Here is a 17,144-nt window from a genome sequence, read left to right on the forward strand (position 1 = left end):
AAAGCAAAATAGAAAAGGAGCAAAACAGAAATAAAAAAAGAGTGAGGAAGCTAAGGAAAGGGGGAAAACAAGTCATTATATAATTTTGAATTTCTCGCACTCTCTCATAATTTCTGTGTGTTTCTGTCTTTCATTGGGTAAAGAGAGTGAGATAACAAGGTATATATTCACAGCCAATGATGACTGATATACACAGGCTTGAACACTCCTTTAACTCCACTCTCCTGCTGGGAAACAGACAGAGACAGTAAACAGGTGAGAGCACAGAGTGAGAGAGAAGATTGGAAGGAGGTGAGAAAGAAGGAGAGATAGAGAGAGAGACAGAGTGTTTGGCAGGGAGACCTTGGAGACAGTTTGACATTTGTTTCCATTTGAACCATACGCAAAGGTGACACAGCATGATGAACATGTCACAGCTCCCAGTAACACCCATTGGGGTCAGGATGGTATTCCCAGTGCTGGCAGGGAGAGTGCTGAATTTTGGAGAATTTCATAATGACAATGTCACTTTTCATTTCTGAATTCTATAATTCTTCATAATCTCTGCTTTCTGTATGAAACAATGTGTTAAACCTGATAATAAAGTCTACTAGGTGAAAGAAAAAATGCTATTGTTCGTGATTTAATCAAATCACTATTGAGGGAACACTGGCCTGCTGGAGGGTCAGTACTGTGGGAACACTGCATTGTCGAAGGGTCACTACTGAGGGAGTGCTGCACTGTCGGAGGGTCAGTACTGAGGGAGTGCCGCATTGTCACAGAATCGGTACTAAGGGAGTGTTGCACTGTCAGAAGATCAATACTGAGGTTGTGTTGTGCTGTCAGAGGGTCAGTACTGAGGGAGTGCTGCACTGTCAGAGGGTCAGCACTGAGAGAGTGCTGCACTGTCAGAGGGTCAGCACTGAAGGAGTGATGCACTGTCGCAAGGTTGGTACTGTGGGAATGCCGCTATTTCGGAGGGTTAGTACTGAGGGAGTGCTGCATTTTTGGAGAATTAGTCCTGAGGGAGTGCTACTCTTTTGGAGAGTCAATACTGAGGGAGTTCCGCACTATCGGAAGATCAGTACTGAGAGAGTGCTGCACTGTCAGAGGGTCAGTACTGAGAGAGTGCTGCACTGTCAGAGGGTCAGTGCTGAGGGAGTAACGCATTGTCAGAGGGTCAGTACTGAGGGAGTAACGCATTGTCAGAGGGTCAGTACTGAGGGAGTGATGCACTGTCGCAGGGTCGGTACTGTGGGAATGCTGCTCTTTTGGAGGGTTAGTACTGAGGGAGATCTGCACTATTTCAGGGTAAGTACTGAGGGAGTGCTGCACTGTCAGAGGGTCAGTACTGAGGGAGTGCCATAATGTCAGAGGTCACTAGTCCTGTCACAGGGTGATATTGCTGGATGTTTGTTCCTTGTGCAGTTCTGTGTGTATAGGAAGTATCGTTAACTCACAAGTCTATCTTCAAATCAGTTGTATCTGTTACAAAATACTGTTCTCTGGTCAAAAATGGAAATTCTGGAGAAACTCAGCAGGTCTGGTAGATTCTGGGCAGAGAGAAACAGAGTTGTGTTTTTGAGTGCGACATAACTGTTCTTCAGGAAGGTTTGTCATGAAGCTGTTCAATTGGTTTCTGATGGGGAAAGGCTTGAGGGATATGGAGCTAACAGGTTGAGTGGGATTGAGCTATACCTATAAACTGATTGACTGATGCAACTGGCTCGGAACTCCTGAATAATGAGGGTGATGATGTGGTGACTCTAATACCTGCAGGTGTCCCAGGTCAATTTACATATGTTTGCATATTGACATTAAACATCAGTGTCACCTGTATGCAAACAGCTGGAGGTCACGGCACCTTGAGTATTGGAGCATATCATACACTCACCATTATCTGGCTCCAGCAGTTTTCAGATACAATGTCCTGTGCAGAAGAGGCATGGACCAGAGTTTGTACACAGGGCACAGATTCCTGTACAGACAGCATGGATTCCTGTACACAGGGCAGGAATTCCTGCACACCGTAGCACAGATTACTGTATTCAGGGCAGGGATTGCTGTACACACAACATGGATTCCTGTACAGACAGCACAGATTCCTGTACACAGGGCATGAATTCCTGTAACCAGGGCATGGATTACTGTACAGATGGCATGGATTACTGTAGGCAAGGCACAGGCTGCTGGACCTACAGCAAGGATTCCTGTACAGACAGCACAGACTCCTGTATACAGGGCATGGATTGCTGCATACAGGGCATGAATTGGTGAACACACAGCACAGATTCCTGTACAGACAGCACGGATTCCTGTATACACAGCACGGATTCCTGTACATAGGGCATGGATTACTGTATACAGGGCATGGATTGTTGTACGCATGGCAAGGATTACTGAGGGATGCACCTAATGAGGGATGTAAACTATCTTCTCCCAAATTTAGTAAGGCCAAGTATATAACACAACAGTAATGTCACTCATTTAATAATCTTAAACACTAGGCTAATGCTGTAGGAGCTGTGGGTTCAAATCCTACCCCAGCATCTGATGGAATTTAAATTAAGTAAATATAATCTGATTATGAAGTTTATTTAAAACCCATTGGTGCACCAAAGCCCCTTTGGGAAGGATATCTGCTGCTCTAACCCTGTTTGGCCTACATGTGACTCCAGACCTGAAGCGATGTGGTTGACTCTTAACGGAGTGACAAAGCATGTCACTCAGGTCAAGGGCTCTGGGTAATCAATACTGGCCTTGCCAGCAATATCCACATGCCATAAAATAAAGAAAGTAAACGTCAGCATTGATGTCAGGAAGATGTGGTGGATACCTCAGCGTGATTTACAAAAGGAATTGGATGATTCTGAGCAGCAATGCAGCAGAAACATGAACTGAATTAAACTCAATTTCTTCCATCATCCATAACTTCCTCATGCTTTTGAATTTTAACTGAATCGAACAGACACTATTCGCTGGCCAGCAAGTGTGTTTAATGAGAGGAAGGTGTATTTGATGGGTGGAGAGCATATTTACTGGAAGAACAGTCCATTACTGGAGGGGGGTGTTATTTATGGGATGGTGGAGCCATTTAAAGGGAAGGACAGACATCTAGTTTGAAATTCTTGCAATTTTATTGAATCAGATTTGATAAGTTGTGTCCGTCCATCGTGAAAATATATCTTTAAAGATGAAAACAGGAAAGAATCTGTCATTTGTCATTGGGGAAGGTCATGTTAAATTATAGGGAAATTTCAAATCAGGAAATTGACTTTGTCATTCAAAGACTTCACGTTTATTCCAATATATTCAAATATGTTCCAATTTAAACAGGATTCAGTCAACAAATGAAATCACATCACATTCCTCACACTCCCCCCCCACCTCTCCAATTTCTCAACTTAAAGGTCTCCTCCTCAGAGAATAGGGGTTTTGGTTGGAATATTGATTGGAACCCCCTTCAAGCAGAAGATTTGAATGGAGCTGTTTTTGTGTGTTCAGGAGGGTTTCCTAACTCAGTACGTTGACAGGCCGACGAGGGGAGAGGCCATTCTAGACTTGGTGCTTGGAAACGAGCCGGGGCAGGTATCAGATCTTGTGGTGGGAGAGCATTTTGGTGATAGTGACCACAACTGCCTCACATTCTACATAGCTATGGAGAAGGAGAAGATTGGTCAAAATGGGAGGATATTTAATTGGGGAAGAGGAAACTATGATGTGATTAGACATGAGTTAGGAAGCATAGATTGGGAGCAATTGTTCCACGGTAAAAGCACTATAGACATGTGGAGACTGTTTAAGGAACAGTTGTTGCAAGTGATGAATAAATACGTCCCTCTGAGACAGGCAAAAAGGGATAAGATAAAGGAACCTTGGATGACGAGAGCAGTGGAGCTTCTCGTCAAAAGGAAGAAGGTAGCTTACATAAGGTGGAGGAAGCTAGGGGCAAGCTCAGCTCTAGAGGATTACAGGCAGGTGAGGAAGGAGCTCAAAAATGGGCTGAGGAGAGCCAGGAGGGGGCACGAGAAAGGCTTGATAGAACGGATTAGGGAGAACACAAAGGCATTTTACACTTATGTTAGGAATAAGAGAATGGTCAAAGAAAGAGTAGGGCTGATCAGGGATAGCATAGGGAATTTGTGTGTGAAGCCTGAGGAGGTAAGGGAAGTCCTAAATGAGTTTTTTGCTTCTGCCTTTGCGAAAGAAACGAACTTTGTAGTGAATGAAACCTTTGAAGAGCAGGTGTGCATGCTGGAATGGATAGAGATAGAGGAAGCTGATGTGCTGAAAGTTTTGCCAAACATTAAGATTGACAAGTCGCCAGGCCCGGACCAGATTTGTCCTCGGCTGCTTTGGGAAACGAGAAATGCAATTGCTTCACCACTTGTGAAGATCTTTGCATCCTCGCTCTCCACTGGAGTTATACCTGAGGACTGGAGAGAGGCAAATGTAATTCCTCTCTTCAAGAAAGGAAATAGGGAAATCCCCGGCAATTACAGACCAGTAAGTCTCACGTCTGTCATCTGCAAGGTTTAGATTACTTACAGTATAGAAACAGGCCCTTCGGCCCAACAAGTCCACACTGACCCGCCGAAGCGCAACCCACCCATACCCCCACATTTACCCATTACCTAACACTACGGGCAATTTAGCATGGCCAATTCACCTGACCTGCACATCTTTGTGACTGTGGGAGGAAACCGGAGCACCAGAGGAAACCCACGCAGACACAGGGAGAACATGCAAACTCCACACAGTCAGTCGCCTGAGGTGGGAATTGAACCCGGGTCTCTGGCGCTGTGAGGCAGCAGTGCTAACCACTGTGCCACCATGCTGCTTTCTGTGTTAGAAAGGATTCTGAGGGATAGGATTTATGACCATCTGGAAGAGCAAGGCTTGATTAAATGCAGTCAACACAGCTTTGTGATGGGCAGGTCATGCCTCACAAACCTTATCGAGTTCTTTGAGGATGTGACTAGAAAAGTTGATGAGGGTCGAGCTGTGGATGTGGTGAATATGGACTTCAGCAAGGCATTTGATAAGGTTCCCCATGGTAGGCTCATTCAGAAGGTCCGGAGGAATGGAATACAGGGGAACTTAGCTGTCTGGATACAGAATTGGCTGGCCAACAGAAGACAGCGAGTGGTAGTAGAAGGAAAATATTCTGCCTGGAAGTCTGTGGTGAGTGGTGTTCCACAGGGCTTTCGCCTTGGGCCTCTACGGTTTGTAATTTTTATTAATGACTTGGATGAGGGGATTGAAGGATGGATCAGCAAATTTGCAGATGACACAAAGGTTGGAGGTGTTGTTGACAATATAGAGGGCTGTTGTAGGCTGCAGTGGGACATTGTCAGGATGCAGAGATGGGCTGAGAGGTGGCAGATGGAGTTCAACCTGGATAAATGTGAGGTGATGCATTTTGGAAGGTCGAATTTGAAAGCTGAATACAGGATTAAGGATAGGATTCTTGGCAGTGTGGAGGAACAGAGGGATCTTGGTGTGCAGATACATAGATCCCTTAAATTGGCCACCCAAGTGGACAGGGTTGTTAAGAAAGCATATGGTGTTTTGGCTTTCATTAACAGGGGGATTGAGTTTAAGAGTTGTGAGATCTTGTTGCAGCTCTATAAAACTTTGGTTAGACTGCACTTGGAATACTGTGTCCAGGTCTGGTCGCCCTATTATAGGAAAGATGTGGATGCTTTGGAGAGGGTTCAGAGGAGGTTTACCAGGATGCTGCCTGGACTGGAGGGCTTATCTTATGAAGAGAGGCTGACTGAGCTCGGACTTTTTCCATTGGAGAAAAAGAGGAGAGGGGACCTCACTGAGGTATACAAGATAATGAGAGGCATAGATAGAGTCGATAGCCAGAGACTATTTCCCAGGGAAGAAATGACTAACACGAGGGGTCATAGTTTTAAGCTGGTTGGAGGAAAGTATAGAGGGGATGTCAGAGGCGGGTTCTTTACAAAGAGAGTTGTGAGAGCATGGAATGCGTTGCCAGCAGCAGTTGTGGAAGCAAGGTCATTGGGGACATTTAAGACATGCATATGGTCACAGAAATTTGAGGGTGCATACATGAGGATCAGTGGTCGGCACAACATCGTGGGCTGAAGGGCCTGTTCTGTGCTGTACTGTTCTATGTTCTAATAAGGGATCAAGTTTGTTCTGATTGTTGATGCAGATGTCCATTTGACAAGTTCCAGGAACTCATTTCCCTCTTTCACACCAAACTCTTCAATTCCCTTTCACACACCAGAACTTGCAATAATCCCCCATTCCCTGTCACCCGTCGCCACGCCCCCACCATCACTGTTCTGTTCCTCCCCCGGGATCTCCAACACAATCCTGCAAAGATGTTCTGGAGCTGAGATGACTGATCTCCAACAACAACCTCTGTCTATCTCCTGATTTTGCCTTGTCCTGGATAAGCTTTGATGAGTCAGGGGGTGAGTTACTCCCTGCAGGATTCCAAGCCTCTGACCTGCTTTGCTGTTACATTATTTATGTGGCTTGTCTGGTTCAGTGGAATACCGCCTCCAAAATTGCATTCCCTTTGAAAGTGGAGCTGAGTTTTTTATTTGCCTAGGTTTGTTAGCCTCAGCCACTACTTGCAGTGAGTTGTGTATCTGTATCTCCAGACCACCCTGTTCCTCCACCCAATTTACATGCTTATTTTCAAAGTATATGTCACCTTCTATTCTTCCTGTCAAAATATATGACCTCACACTTACTTACATTGATGTCAATTTGTCAATAACACGTCTATTCTGCAAGTTTATTCTTGACCTTCTCAATGTTATCACTATCCTCTCCAAAAACACATGCACTCATTTGGTCTCATCCACAAATTTTGAAATGGTATTTCAGACTCCCATGCATGTTACTGATATAAATTGCAAGCTATAGTGGTCCCAATGCCAATCCTTGTGGAACTTCACTTCCCATCATTTGTTAATCGGAGTAAGAACCTTTAAGCCCCATTCTCTGCTTGGAGCTATTAGTTAGTTTACTCTCATTTCCAATAAGACTGTAAAACATAGGAACAGAAGTAGGCCATTGGGCCCATCAGTCTGCTCCACCATTCAATAAGATCATGTCTGATCTGAAGATCCTCAACTCCACTTTTCTGCCTTTCCCCCATGACTCTTGATGTCCTTACAGAATAAAAGTCTGTCTCTCTCAGCCTTGTCTATACTCAATGAGCCAGCTTCAACAGCTCTGCTTGGTAAAGAATTGCATAGATTCATTATGGACTGAGAGAAGAAATTGCTGCTCATCTCTATCTTAAACAGGTGATCCTTTATTCTGAGATCATGCTCCTAGCTCTTAGACACTCTCACAAAAAAAAACCTATTGCACACATTACAATCTTAATCATGAGTCTTGTACCACATCAAAGGTTTTAATAAAGTTCAATTATATTACTTCTGTTTTATTATCCTAATTTAAACTTTTACTCCATGACCCTCCACCCAGCTACCTTTGTTATTGACTGCATCTCAGCTAATATTAACCCATCTCCTTCACACTGTTACTCAGTAATCGCGCTCTCCCAATGCCCTTTAGTCCTGATTGCATCTCTGCTGAAGTTAAACCTTCTGATATGATTGTATAGAAGTCCCAACATTTTATCAGTTAGCAGGGGCTGGGCTGTGTTTGTAGTGTATACCAAGGAAATCAATCCACGTGTTCCCCAACAAGATGAATCTGGACATACAGAACCTGCTAAAAACCAGGCGTGAGGCCTTCAGATCAGGAGACCCACTCAAATATAAGGAATCCAAGTATGATCTTTGCAGAGCCATTAAGACAGTAAAGGACCAAGACCAATCCAAACTAGAGACCCAGACAGACACCTGATGACTATGGCAAGGACTGAATGACATCTCAGCTTCTAAAAAGAGACAGTGCAAGATAGCAGACGATGACATATCCCTCCCAGATCAACTCAATGTCTTCTATGCTCGCTTCGAGCAGAATTTCAGTGGTGAGGTAACATCTATTCCGACAACCCCTGATGAACCTTTCCCAACAGTCACTGCATCAGAGGTCAAATCAGTTTTCCTTTGTGTCAATCCAAGGAAAGTGACAGGTCCAGACGGAGTACCAGGCCGTGCACTCACAGCATGCACAGATCAACTTGCAGAGATCTTCTTGGACATCTTCAACCTCTCCCTGCAGCAGGCCACTGTCCCTGCCTGTTTCAAGAGGGCTAACATCATCCCTGTGCCTCAGAAGGCTCATGCAGCATGTCTCAATGATGACCGCCCAGTGGCCCTAACTTCAGTGGTCATGAAGTGCGTCATGAAGTGCTTTGAAAGGCTGGTCATGGCATTAATCAACTCCAGCCTCCCCACTACTCTTCACCCATTCCAATTTGCCTATCGGACCAACAGATCCACATCAGATGCCAAATCACTCACCCTTCACTCCTTCCTAAAACATCTTGACACCAAGAACAGCTATGTAAGAATCCTACTTATTGACTCCTGGGAGTGGCCGTCCACAAGCTTTCTTAGGCTCTTCAAGTGGATGCACTGATTACAAACGCCCAACAATGTCTTTTCTTCCTCAGGCAGCTGAAAATACCCTTGCCAACTTTTATAGGTGCGCCATCGAGAGCATTCTGTCTGGATGTATCACTACCTGGTATGGCAACTGTACCATTCAAGATCGGAGACGGTTACAGAGAGCGGTGAACTCAGCCCAGAGAATCACAAAGGCCACCCTCCCAGCTAGAGGATCCATCTACCAGACCCGCTGTCAAGGAAAGGCCGCCAGCATTCTCAAAGATCCATCCCATCCTGGCAATGTTTTTCTACAATCTCTACCATGGGGGAGAAGGTAGAGAAGCCTGAACACACACACCAGCCGGTTTCGCGACAGTTTCTACCCCACTGTTGTTAGAATAATGAATGGACTCGCAAACTCTTAACATTCACCTGTACCTGTGTTTTTCCACTGTTTACCTATTATTGACTATCTATGCTATTTAACTCTGTGATCTGCCTGTATTGCTCACAAGACAAAGCTTTTCACTGTGCCTCGGTACACGTGACAATAAATTCAATTCAGTGTAGCTTCTCATTTCACACAGAGTCATAGAATCATAGAGGTCTATAGCACGGAAACAGGCCCTTCAGCCCAACATTGTCATGCCGTCCAGATTTCACAATTTAAACTACTTACACTTGCCTGCATCTAATCTATATCCTTCCATACCTATCCCCCCATGCACCTGTCTGAATGTTTCCTAAATAACGAAATTGTACTCACTTTCACCACCTCCTTTGGCAGTCCATTCCAGACACTCACCTCCCTCAATGAAATAATTGCCCCTCTGGACTCTTTTGGATCTCTCACCTTAAACCTATGCCCTCTAGTTTTAGACTCCCCTACCATGGGGAAAAGCTATCAGCTATCTACCTTATTTATGCCTCTCATAATTTTATAGGCCTCTATGGAGTCACACCTTGGTCTCCCACGCTTCAGTGAAAAAAGTCCCAGCCTAACGAATTTCTCATTATAACTCAAGCCTTCCAGTCCAGGTAAATCCTTTCTGCACTCTTTCTAGTTTAAAAATATCCTTTCTATAGGAGGGTGACTACAACTGCATGCATTATTCCAAATGTGGCCTCATCAAGGTCCTGTACAGCTGCAATAAGCCAACAACTCTGATACTCAGTGATTTGACTGATGAAAACTAGCATGCTCAAAGCCTTCTTCACTGCCCTGTCTATCTGTGACTCCATTTTCAAGAAGCTCTGAACCCCCGTACACCTAGATCTCATTGTTCTATAACACTTCGCAGGTCCCTACCATTGACTGTGCTCACTAATCCCAGAGAAACTTTAATATCCTGTCATGAAGAAAACTAATAAACGCTGAAGAATTGTAGCTCGTGAAATGAATTTTCTCATTACATTAAAATAAAAGAATGTGACCAGAGCTACTTTAGACAAAATCTAGCCAGTCTGACGGAATTGTAATCTATGTGTCTCTACTCTTGTTTATTCATGACAGTGTATTTGTTTTAATTGTTCATGGCATGTACGCGTTGCTGGCTACAGCAACATTTATTGCCCACCCTTGGGAGGGTGTTGGTGACCTGCCTTCTTGAACCACTGCCATGTCTGAGATGTTGGTACACACACAATGCTGTTGGAGAGGGATTTCCAGGAGTTTGACCCAGCAACACTGAAGGAATGACAATATATTTCCAACACAGGATGGTAAGCAGATTGGAGGGGAACATTGCAGGTGGTGTGTTCCCAAGTATCTGTTTATCTTGTACTTCTATATAATAGAGGTTGTGAGCTTGGAAGGTGCTATCAGGGGAGCTTTGGTGAATTTCTGCAGTGCATCTGCTGCTACTGAGTGTCTGAGGTGGAGCAAGTGAATGTTTGTGGGTATGGTGTCAAACACGCGGGCTGCTTTGTCCTGGATGGTGTCAAGCTTCTTGAGTGTGGGGAGTACTCCAACACACTTGAGCCTTGTAGATGGTTGACAGGATTTCATGAGTCAGGAGATAAGTCATTTGCCACAGAACTCCCAGTCTCTGATCTTGTATCCACAGGTTTGATACGGCAGATTTTATCCAAGTCTTCCTGAACTTAGACATGGACTGCTTTATTATTTGAGAACACCGAATGGTACTGAATACTGTGCAATCATCAGCGAATATCCCTAATTCTGACCTTACTATGGAGGGAAGGTGAAGCAGGTGAAGATGGTTGGGCCTAGGACACTACCCTGAGGAACTGCTGCAGAGATGACCTGGAGCTGAGATGACAGGCCTCCTTGAGGTATGACTCTAACCAGTGGAGAGCTATCCCCCAATTCCCAGCGACCAAAGTTTCATTAGGGTTTGGTCAAATGTGGCCTTAAAGTCAAGTGGTGTTAAATCTGTGATTTTTCCATAAGGTTTTTCTAAAGTGAGAAGGTGGGCATTGTGTCCCAGTTGCTCTGTCCAGCTGTGCTTAGGGGAGGAGACTGGTTTGCAAAGCAGATTGCAAACAAATAAAAAGATCAAAACAGAGTCAGAGCAAAACAGACGGAGGGATAGAGCCAGACTGACAGATAGAAAAATAGGGTTAGATTCAGAAGCATAGAGAGGTAGAGACAATGACAGGAAAAAGGAATTGAGAAAATGTCAAGGGACAGAGTTAAATTGTGAGAGAAAAGAGAGGGGGATAGAGAGAGACCAGGAAATAGAGAGACAGGAAGAATCAAAGAAAGGGGATAGAGAAATAGAAAGGGATAGAGAGGCGTAAGAAGATATAGAGAGAGGGGAAATAGATGGTGAGAGAAAGGGGGAAGGGATATAGAGAAAGGAGGAAGTAGACGGGCATTTGAGAGATAGAGGGGTATGGGGGGGGGGATGGGGATAGAGAGGAGGAAATAGAGTGAGGATGAAGGGGATAGAGAGACCAGGGGATAGAGAAAGAGGAGGAGATACAGATAGTGGAATTGAGAGGGGGGAATAGACAGTGGATAGGGGATATAGAGGGGGAGTGGGGAGTTTGGAGGGGAGAATAAGCAAGGGGTAGGGGGTATTGGGGGGAATAGACAGTGGATGGGAGTATAGAGGGGGGAATAGACAGTGGATGGGGGAATAGACAGTGGATAGGGGGTATAGAGGGGGAATAGACAAGGGGTTGGGTGGGGGATATAGAGGGGGGAATAGACAGTAGATGGGGGTATAGACAGTGAATAGGGGATATCGAGGGGGGAATAGACGGGGAGTGGGGGATAAAGGAAGAAGGAGAGGGTGTTCTCAATCTTGCTTAGCGGGAGAATGGATAAATTCCGGATGGTTTTCCAGTTCCTGCAGTCTAACCAAGAGTCCTTCCTGAATGGCTTGTGTGGGATTCTCGCCCTGGCCAGTGCTCAGATTTATTCCGCCTTTGACTTTAACTGTCCGTGCCTACCCGGCTATAACCTGCTGTACGGCCTGGGTCTGATGTCGGTGCCGCCTGTGGTGCTCTTCTTGCTGGGCTTCGTGTTAAACAACAACGTGTCGGTGCTGGCGGAGGAGTGCAGGAGGCCGGAGGGACTGCGGGCCAAGGAGCCGGGGGTTCTCCGCTACATGCTGTGCTCAATGGCCCAGAGAGCGCTCATTGCTCCCCTCATCTGGCTCAGTGTCACCCTCCTGGACGGAAAGTGCTTCATCTGCGCCTTCAGTGAGAGCCTGGAGCCTCGGAGGCTGGGGCTCAACCTGTCCGGAGCTCTCCCGGCTCAGCCCCAGCTCCGCCGCCTCCTCGCCACCGTACCCTGCCCTGACATGTTCCCCCAGCAAACTGCCCTGTCCCGGGAGGGAGCAACCCGCTACCTGCGCTGCCTGTCCCAGGTGAGATTAGATTCAGAATAAAGGTGCAAATCACTCCGGGTCCACTGTGGACATTGTGGAGAGAGGTTAACTCTTGTACAGAGAAATTTACTCTGTACCTAACTCTGTAGAGAGGAATCTTTACTCTGGACTAACCTTTTAGAGAGAGATTTATTCAGTACCTAACTCTGTAGAGAGGGATCTTTACTCTGTAATAGCCCTGTAGAGAGAGATTTATTCTGTACGTAACTCTGTAGAGAGGGATCTTTACTCTGGACTAACCTTTTAGAGAGAGATTTATTCAGTACCTAACTCTGTAGAGAGGGATCTTTACTCTGGACTAACCTTTTAGAGAGAGATTTATTCAGTACCTAACTCTGTAGAGAGGGATCTTTACTCTGGACTAACCTTTTAGAGAGAGATTTATTCAGTACCTAACTCTGTAGAGAGGAATCTTTACTCTGGACTAACCTTTTAGAGAGAGATTTATTCAGTACCTAACTCTGTTGAGAGGGATCTTTACTCTGTAATAGCCCTGTAGAGAGAGATTTATTCTGTACCTAACTCTGTAGAGAGGGATCTTTACTCTGGACTAACCTTTTAGAGAGAGATTTATTCTGTACCTAACTCTGTTGAGAGGGAGCGTTACTCTGTAATAGCCCTGTAGAGAGAGATTTATTCTGTACGTAACTCTGTAGAGAGGGATCTTTACTCTGGACTAACCTTTTAGAGAGAGATTTATTCTGTACCTAACTCTGTTGAGAGGGAGTTTTACTCTGTAATAGCCCTGTAGAGAGATTTATTCTGTACGTAACTCTGTAGAGAGGGAGCCTTACTCTGTAATAGCCCTGTAGAGAGAGATTTATTCTGTACCTAACCGTTTACAGAGAGAGCTATATTATGTACCTAATTACGTGTTGTTCATGTCCTCGGAGTGTTTAATGGGGACAGTGTAGAGCGAGCTTTACTGTGTATGTAATCCTGTACAGAGGAAGTTTTACCCTGTACTCACCCAGTGTTGTCCGTGTCCTGGGAGTGTTTGATGGGGACAGTGTCGAGGAAACTTTACTTGGTATTTAATCCTATACTGTGCCTGTCCTGGGAATGTTTGATGGGAACATTGTAAAGGGAACTTTATATTTAATCCCGTGTTGTCCCTGACCTGGGAGTATTTGATGGGGACAATGTAGAGGGAGCCTGTCTCTGTATCTAACCCCAAGCTGCATGTGTCCTGGGAATGTTTGATGGGGCCAGGGTAGAGGGAACTTTGCTGTTTAAAATAATAGTTGAAAAGTGTGGTGCTGGAAAAGCGCAGCAGGCCAGGCAGCATCTGAGGTGCAGGGGAATCAACGTTTCAGGCATAAGCCCTTCTTCAGGAATGAGGCTGGTTTGCAAGGACTGAGATAAAAGGTGGGGGTGGAGGAATTTGGGGGAGGGGCGTTGGGAATGTGGAAGGAGGTGAGGGTGAGGGTGATAGGCCAGAGAGGGGTTGGGTTGGGGGGGGGGGGGGGGGCGGAGAGGTCGGGAAGAAGCTTGCAGGTCAAGAGGGTGGTGCTAAAGCCGGGGGTTGGGACTGAGATAAGGTGGGGGGAGGGGAAATGAGGAAGCTGGAGAAATCTACATTCATCCTGTGTGGTTGGAGGGTTCCTAGGCGGAAGATGAGGCGCTCTTCCTCCAGGTGTCTTGTGGCCAGGGTCTGGCGATGGAGGAGGCCAAGGACCTGCATGTCCTTGGAGGAGTGGGAGAGGGAGTTTAAGTGTTCAGCCACGGAATGGTTGGGTTGGTTGGTGCGGGTGTCCCAGAGGTGTTCCCTGAAATGTTCCGCAAGTAGGCGGCCTGTCTCCCCAATATAGAGGAGACCACATCGGGTGCAGCGGATACAGTAAATGATGTGTGTGGAGGTGCAGATGAATTTGTGATGGATATGGAAGGATCCATTGGGGCCTTGGAGGGAGGTGAGGGGGGAGGTGTGGGCGCACGTTTTGCATTTCTTGCGGTTGCAGGGGAAGGTGCCAGGAGTGGAGGTTGGGTTGGTGGGGGATGTGGACCTGACGAGGGAGTTGCGGAGGGAGTGGTCTCTCCGGAAAGTTGATAGGGGAGGGGAGGGAAATATATCCCTGGTGGTGGGGTCCGTTTGGAGGTGGCGGAAATGACGGCAGATGATACGATGTATCCGGAGATTGATGGATTGGAAGGTGAGGACCAGTGGGATTCTGTCCTGGTGGCGATTGGAGGGGCGGGGTTTAAGGACGGAGGTGCAGAAAGTGGAGGAGATGCAGTGGAGAGCGTTGTCGACCACGTTGGAGGGGAAATTGCGGTCTTTGAAGAAGGAGGCCATGTGGGCTGTTCGGCTGCCCTTGTACCCCGCCCCTCCAATCGCCACCAGGACAGACCCTCTCTGGTCCTCACCTTCCACCCCACCAACCTCCATAAACATCGTATCATCCTCCGTCATTTTCACCACCTCCAAACAGACCTCACCACCAGGGATATATTTCCCTTCCCTCCCCTATCAGTGTTCCGAAAAGACCACTCCCTCCGCGACTCCTTCGTCAGGTCCACACCCCCCACCAACCCAACCTCCACTCCCAGCACCTTCCCCTGCAACCGCAAGAAATGCAAAACTTGCGCCCACACCTCCTCCCTCACCTCCCTCCAAGGCCCCAATGGATCCTTCCACATCCGTCGCAAATTCACCTGCACCTCCACTCACATCATTTACTGTGTCCGCTGCACCCGATGTGGTCTCCTCTACATTGGGGAGACAGGCCACCTACTTGCGGAACATTTCAGGGAACACCTCTGGGACACCCGGACCAACCAACCCAACCGCCCCGTGGCTGAACACTTTAACTCCCCCTCCCACTCCGCCAAGGACATGCAGGCCCTTGGCCTCCTCCATCGCCAGACCATGGCAACACGACGCCTGGAGGAAGAGGGCCTCATCTTCTGCCTAGGAACCCTCCAACCCACAGGGGATGAATGTAGATTTCTCCAGCTTCCTCATTTCCCCTTCCCCCACCTTATCGCAGTCCCAACCCCCGGATTCAGCACCACCCTCTTGACCTGCGATCTTCTTCCAGACCTCTCCGCCCCCACCCCCTCTCCGGCCTCTCACCTTCACCCTCACCGTCACCCTCACCTCCTTCCACCTATTGTATTCCCAGCGCCCCTCCCCCAAATTCCACCCCCCCACCACCTTTTATCTCAGCCCGCTTGGCACACCGGCCTCATTCCTGAAGAAGGGCTTATGCCTGAAACGTTGATTCTCCTGCTCCTCGGATGCTGCCTGGCCTGCTGCGCTTTTCCAGCACCACACATTTCAACTCTGGTCTCCAGCATCTGCAGTCCTCACTTTCTCCCTGTTTAAAATAATAGACAGTTCAGTAGAGGGAGATTTATTTTCAGCTTAAAAGAGTGCAAGAATCTGTACTTCGTTTCTAACCCCTGCTGTTGCTGTCCTGGGAATGTTTAATGTGGATAGTGAGAGAAAGCTTTACTTTCAGTTTAAAAGAGTTGAGGAAGCTTTACTCTGTACCTCGGTATTTTCTAATCAACCTGTTCAGAGGTGATATTACACACCTCTGAAACATGTAGGACTTGCACCCTGGTCTTCTGGTGTCAATCCCGTGCTGTAACTAGCCTGAGAGTGTTTGATGGAGCAAGTGTAAAGAAAGCTTTACTCTATAATTAACCCCGTGCAGTACCTGCTCAGGGAGTATCTGATGGGGGCAGTGTGGAAGGAGCTATAGTCTGTATTTAACCTGGTACTATCCCTGTCCTGGGAGTATTTGACGGGGCATTGTAAAAGGGGGCATTACTTCGGGTTTGAAAAGAGTAGTGAGAGGTTTACTTTCAGTTTAAACGTGTAGCGAGAGCTTTACCCTGTATCTAACACAATGCTGTTGTAGTCCTGTTGTTGAGGCTGTGAATGAGAGTGTTTGTGTTGCTCCCTGACAGGCTCTAGGTTGGTGCTTTATTTTGATGATGACTTTCTTGGCTTTCCTGGTGAGAGCAATGCGACCTTGCTTCACCCAAGTTGCCTTCCTGAAGACAAAATATTGGTCCCATTACATTGATATTGAGCGCAAGCTGTTCGAGGAAATGTGCACAGAACATGCTAAGAGTTTCGCCAAGGTCTGTATCCAGCAGTTTTTTGAGGGGTTTCAGGACGAGATGGTCAGAGGTTACAGTCACTATCAGATGCCAAGGCTCCATGATATCGAAACTGGTGAAGAGCAGGAGAAGCTCTTTGGTATCACTGACAGTGCGAATATGAATAAACTGCTGAGGAACTGGCACAAGTGCAAACCACCATTAAATGTGACCACGGGTGTGAAGGAGGATGTCCATCAGAATGGTGATGTGAACCTGGTCCCCAGTAAGTGTGCTCAGCCACGCAGGGAGAACATTGTCTTCTACAGCAAGGTCTGAATCGTCACTTTGACGTGTGAGCATTGTGTCAGTGTCTGTTTGTTGTGAAGACTGACATCTTTGCAGTAACCGCTATCCCAACTGGGCACCAGTACAGGAGCTATGAGCATACTCACCACCGTGATCGTGACCGAGTTGCTGGGCTACTGTTAGCTGGTTCAGGTCCTGGTTCCGTGACTGCCCAGGATTGCGGGGGAGGACAAAGAAAATGCTACCAAGACATTCTGATGCTCCCTTTGAAACACGGCAGAATGGACAACAATGACTGGGTGGATTGCTACAGTTCATTCCAAACAGAAACAATGTGTAAATTGAGCTGCAACATACTGTCAGTTTTAATGATTAGACAGAGCAGCATCAGAAGCAAGGAGCAAATGTTTCACTCCCCCTCAGCTCA

At 46.7% G+C, this 17,144-nt stretch overlaps 1 protein-coding gene across 1 annotated transcript; it reads left to right on the forward strand.

Annotated features, from left to right (window-relative positions):
* The first annotated feature begins 11,782 nt into the window (after nt 1–11,782).
* On the forward strand, nt 11,783–16,747 carry LOC132826165 (calcium homeostasis modulator protein 1). Its single transcript, XM_060841807.1, has 2 exons — nt 11,783–12,334; nt 16,274–16,747. Exons 1-2 carry the CDS (start codon nt 11,783–11,785, stop codon nt 16,745–16,747), a joined length of 1,026 nt encoding a protein of 341 aa, XP_060697790.1.
* The last annotated feature ends 397 nt before the right edge of the window (nt 16,748–17,144 follow it).

This window comes from Hemiscyllium ocellatum, chromosome 22 (genome assembly GCF_020745735.1).
Source record: "Hemiscyllium ocellatum isolate sHemOce1 chromosome 22, sHemOce1.pat.X.cur, whole genome shotgun sequence".
Taxonomy (NCBI): Eukaryota; Metazoa; Chordata; class Chondrichthyes; order Orectolobiformes; family Hemiscylliidae; genus Hemiscyllium; species Hemiscyllium ocellatum.